We start from the raw sequence: 5,307 nt of genomic DNA, 5'->3' as shown, positions 1-5,307 counted from the left end.
CGGCCGGGGTCCGGTTTGCAAATGTGATATAGGCCTAAAGAGTAGTAAATGTACCTACGGTATTTCTCCATTTACCTTGTTCTATGTCCAAGCTTATACATTACAGGGCAATTATGAATCTTCGCTTTTAAATTTCTGTATAATACAGCTATGGAATATTGATAATGTAACAATGTATGATATGATATGATGAACACTTGAAAGTTTGTTACCTGATGTCAAGATCAGTCTATTTGAGCTGTTCCAAAGAAATATGGATGGGGGTGGGATTCGACATCTATCTGTATCCATACACTTGTTGTTAGTCTCCGCACTTAACACCTGACACTCATATTGCTTTTGATTGTCAGATTTTCAAACCATAACGTTGTCCCTCCTCCAATTTTTCAGAATTAGCCTCCACCTGAGTTGTATAATGAAGAAGCTGTTGTACTATATAATCTATCTAAAGACGGTAGGATATGTAGTGACACGTACAGACAGTAGGTGACATGGATACATCTTATAAAGTCTTCTGTGTTTTCTTCGCTCATGATGACTGAAGCTAACTGATACAAACGTACATTAGAACAAGTGTCTAGATACACCACATGAAATACACATCTCCCCACAAAATGTTATACAGATAAATGAAAACCTTTACACCTTATATATCTTTACATATTGGACCTATGATTGGTCAGTTTCTCTCCTACGTCTGGGATTAGGAACGATGTCATAGTCCACGTCATCAAACACGATATCTCCGGACCCCGGAACGGGGGCTTCCTTCTTCACCTCCGGCTCTTCCATGGGTTCCTCCGCCAGGTTAGGCAGGGTCTCCCCCGGGGTGACCATCCGCTTCATCCCGGCAAAGGCGAACATGAACTCGTTCATGTTGACGTCGATGTTCTCGACGCGCTTGGTGAGGGTGTCGAGCTTGGTCCGGTACTCCTCGCTCTTGTCGCTCTGGTCCTGCAGTTCGAACATCAGCCGCTGGTTCAGCTCGCGCATCTGCAACATCTCCTCGAACATGACGTCAACACGCTGCCGCAGGAATCCTGGGAATAGAGAGGTTATATCTAAGAATGAATGAAGACATTTATAGTACATAATTAAATAAACCTCACTGGGCTAGGTTGTATCAATCAAATTCCCACAACGTTCGGTGTATAAGGGCAGCACCCATCTCTCTTTCTATAACAAATGGGCCACACACACTTGGGCTAGTTAACGTTAACTGGTAGGCTACCAAAGTGATGTTAGAAAGCAATAATGTTACAGGCCACAAAAAGAAGAGTTCACACAGAATACAAGTTACAATGAAGTAACACAAAATGTGCATGCAGTTTCCTCTTCATCTTGCACTTTGCAATGATGGATACATGATAAAAGTTGTTTTACCCGTACCAGAGGTAGGGGTAAAATATATTGTGTCTTGGAAGGTTTTGTTACGGAAGGTTTCTCCAATCACATAGGGCATGTGCATTTGTCCTTTATACGTAGATGAGGTCATATAAAGTGTCAGTGTCAAAGGAAAACATAGACAAGTCTAGCGCCTGCTATCCTCTAAGGTTTATATAGGGCATTCAAGCTTGCTACTGCGTTTGTACTGTTACTGCGTTTAGTCGCGTGCAACCGTGTATGTTATCCGTATCTATAATATGTAATGTTACATATGAACTAATTTGGTAACGCTAGTTCACCTCTATTCGCGAGGTAACCTATATCCGTTGTTTTAAGACATGACATCTAGGAATATCAAGACTGACGGTGAATTTATGCAGTATTTTAATTTTTTTAATTCTTAAAAGAAAAAAAGATTGCAACCTAAACCCACCGTCCGTTGACTTTATAGTCCACGGATATAGGTTACCCCACGGATAAATGTGATCACAGGTACCTAACCACCGGACGTACCGATTGTATCCCGTTGCCTGGTGAGGACCCGCTGCAGTTCCCGGGTGTCAGACGTGGCTGACAGGAGGCGCATGTCCCATGACCTCTGAACTCTGTCGTTGGCGGTCAGGGCGTCCTTGAACTGGTAGATTCTGGAGGTCAGGTTGTGAAGCTGGTCTCCCTGTCTCAGCGTCTGTTTTCAGATGAAAAGTGCAAAGTTTAATACCTAGTTAACAAACAATAAAGTAATCTTCATACCATGATTGCGACCTTGGAAATTAACTGATCAAAGCATCTAAAAGTACCTTGTTTACTTATCTAACGTTATACATAGATTGATTAACAAAAAGGGAGAGAAAGCTTGATTTTGTTGAGACAAGAATTAAGATATCATTTGATATGTTTCGCTGACTGTTCCCGGGCATTTTCTTCTCGAAGGAACTTACAATAGTTATACACATAGCTGTACAGGTGACACAGCATATCAGCCCTGTCCCTGTTTTATTTTGATGGTACTGCGCTGCGTACAACACAAATTTACTTCAATCGGACAATAATAGTATAGTTACAGAACTCAACTGTCGAAATAGAACCACACAGTACATTTTAGAATGTGCGATGTTGCTCGTAATGGAGCAATAGAGAAGGACAGGCCATTGATTGTATGTTTTTGTAGCAGAGCAAGACGACAATTTTCTCTATTCAACGAAATAAGTATAGACCAAAAGTGCCTACATTTTGGTTGAAAATCATTGTCGTGCTAGCTCATCGGTATAACCACAATTGTTCTGGCACTTAACCTCACCTGTTTGCGGTTGGCGATCTGATGGCGTCTCATGAAGTGTAGCTCCTGCTTGATGAACTCGGAGTCCAGGATACTGTCGGTACAGTCGGGCCTTCGGCTCTGCTGGGACGGGGACTGGGAGTAGTCTGCCGGCAGGTACGGCGACACGAACGTGCACACACACCTATCCTCCTCCTGCCGCCCATGCATGGTCACTTCCCTCGCCTCCGTACCCACCCTGTCATCCTTCCAAAGCAGCAAAACCAGCAGGGTAGCTACAAAAATTTGGTGGGTCGCCATTGCAAGGCCCATTAACTATCACTGTTCCGAATTGGGGATGCGGCGATTAACAATTGGTTGGTCGTTTGCCAGAAGTCTGCGGAATTTTTCTGAATTTGATCATCAACTTGTCAGTGTTGATGATGAGTCTGTTATCTGTCCGTATGTCTTCAAAGGCGGATTGTGCTTTATTTTCGGCGCGGAAGATCGGTGAGATTAGTCCATGATACTCCACACCGAACGGGTCGCTGCAAAGGCCCAGACCTGTGGTAAACAATACGAACAAACATCCATAAGAATGCATGACTCATATACACACAATTCCGATATGTGACATTGTAATAAGTAGACTTTTGTACCGGCCAAACGAAGTTAATTCTTCATAACTTTCGCATTAACCAGAGATGATAAGGATATTGTTGACGAATTATCCGGTTCTTCACCTGTTTGTTGAACGACAAAAGTCGTCAGTACATGATGAAACCTATTATGGGTCAGTCTGGTCAGTAGTAGGAGGGGTGTAACGTTACCGATATGTTCGGTGGCACTACCACAATGATAGGGACTTGCCTCGGGGTGTATTTTACAGAAGGACTAGGTTGTCACTTGCGACGCGTCCTTAAAAGTGGCGTCTTGAACCTTTAAGATGACCTTAAGCAAGGCATTAGTACATAAAGTCAATATGTAGTGATATGTGATATCGATATGTATAGATATTACTACTGTAACGCTTGTTCACCTTTATCTGCGGGGTAACCTATATCCGTTGCCTTTGAAAACGGTATTTAGGCACATTAAGCCGACGGGTGGTAGTTTTAAACTGCAATATACTGAATATATTGCAATTTGAAACCAACGTCCGTCGACGTGATATCCCCAGATACCATGTGGATATAGGTTACCCAACGGATAAAGGTGAACTAGCGTAGCTTACAACATATCTAGACTAATGCAAAGCTCTTTAGAAATGTATGTCAGATTACAAAATAGCCATGCTACAACTAGCATTAAAATGCCAATTGTGGACACACAAACAAACACACCATCTAATTACAGTACGTTTTACGAAGGCGATAATCAATGTCATCTTGGCGGTCTCTCGCTGTCTGTACTTTCTCAGTTGACGAAACATGTACAAGGGAATGATGCTATGTGTGTGTCCACTTTCAGCACATTAAGCAAAACAAATTGAGACAAAATTGTTTCGTCACCTGGGTGGTATAGACTAATTACAATATAAATGGTACATCAGTGAGGGAGGTACGAAACTAGGTCCTTCCGCAGTCCACAATGTCAGAACGATGTTGGGGAATCATTTTTGACATAGAGAACGCTGTAAGAAGGTAGGTGTGAAATAAGACGTTATTTTTAACTGTCTATTGAGGACGGTTGATGAAGACACGTTCTCCTGTCTGTGTACATCTTTTTATCGTCTGCAGGATCTCACCTGCCATGGGCGAGGTCACAATCTGTCGTTACAGAGTCACACATTGTCCAACTGTTTACAAAAAGGTCCCTTTTACACATGAAACACATATGACAGGCGAGTAGAAACGGGCTCCCAGGATTCGAACCCGGGCCGCCAGCTCACGAACCCAAAGCCGATAACCACTACGCCAAAAGGTCCGACCATTTGGCATGGTGGCGCTTGAACCCCTCTGTTACACACAAGTTTAGTTCCAGCCTGCACGTTTATCACTGAGTATGACCCCTTATTTCGTGCAATATAACGCAAAATGTACAGTATGACTTAACCCTATTCAGACCGGGCTTTTTTGGTCATCCCTGGACCGGGGGGGGGGGGGGTTTGAGGCCCTCCCATTTTAAGTTCTATAACTCTAAAACGACGTGCTGTAGGGCCACCAAATTTTCAGGACATAATGTCGACATAATATCTGACATGTATTTGACGTTTGACGTTACGTTAACGCAACATGACGTAATTATGACGTCATCAATTTGATTATATTGGCCGGACCCATGAAAAAAGGGTATTCTCAGAAAACTTGAAGTTATGCTACAAAAATGTAACAACAAGTGCAGATAACAGAATAATAATGTCTATTACGACTTGCGTTGCCAATAGCAACATCGATGACGTCAAAATGACGTCATAAAATGACGTCATGCACATCTAAGATACGAGTCGGGCTCCGCCATATTATATCGATAACCTTGAATTTTTAAAAATACTTTTTTTGCAACAAATAACCACAAAGGGCAATGGAAATAGACTATATTCATTCATTTAGATGGTTTTTGATGAAAAAATACCAGGTGGTTACAAATTTTAAGGGATAATTAGCTTGTTATTCTTGATCTGGCCATACGGTCCGCCATATTCCATTACTACTACGGCCAGCTGA

At 42.3% G+C, this 5,307-nt stretch overlaps 1 protein-coding gene across 1 annotated transcript in view; it reads right to left on the bottom strand.

Annotated features, from left to right (window-relative positions):
- Positions 1 to 114: 114 nt before the first annotated feature.
- LOC118420323 overlaps positions 115 to 5,307 on the bottom strand; it is a 7,487-nt gene continuing 2,294 nt past the window's right edge. Inside the window, exons 2-4 of the mRNA XM_035827097.1 lie at positions 2,684 to 3,205; positions 1,900 to 2,071; positions 115 to 1,040 (exon numbers count right to left, since the gene is read on the bottom strand). Of these exons, the coding sequence (XP_035682990.1) occupies positions 670 to 1,040; positions 1,900 to 2,071; positions 2,684 to 2,974 (834 nt within the window). The 5' untranslated portion in view covers positions 2,975 to 3,205 and the 3' untranslated portion in view covers positions 115 to 669. The remainder of the gene's footprint in view (positions 1,041 to 1,899; positions 2,072 to 2,683; positions 3,206 to 5,307) is intronic.

This window comes from Branchiostoma floridae, chromosome 7 (genome assembly GCF_000003815.2).
Source record: "Branchiostoma floridae strain S238N-H82 chromosome 7, Bfl_VNyyK, whole genome shotgun sequence".
In the NCBI taxonomy this organism is placed as follows: domain Eukaryota; kingdom Metazoa; phylum Chordata; class Leptocardii; order Amphioxiformes; family Branchiostomatidae; genus Branchiostoma; species Branchiostoma floridae.
The sequence above is the reverse complement of the archived record's forward strand: the minus strand, read 5'-3'. Positions and strand labels throughout refer to the sequence as shown.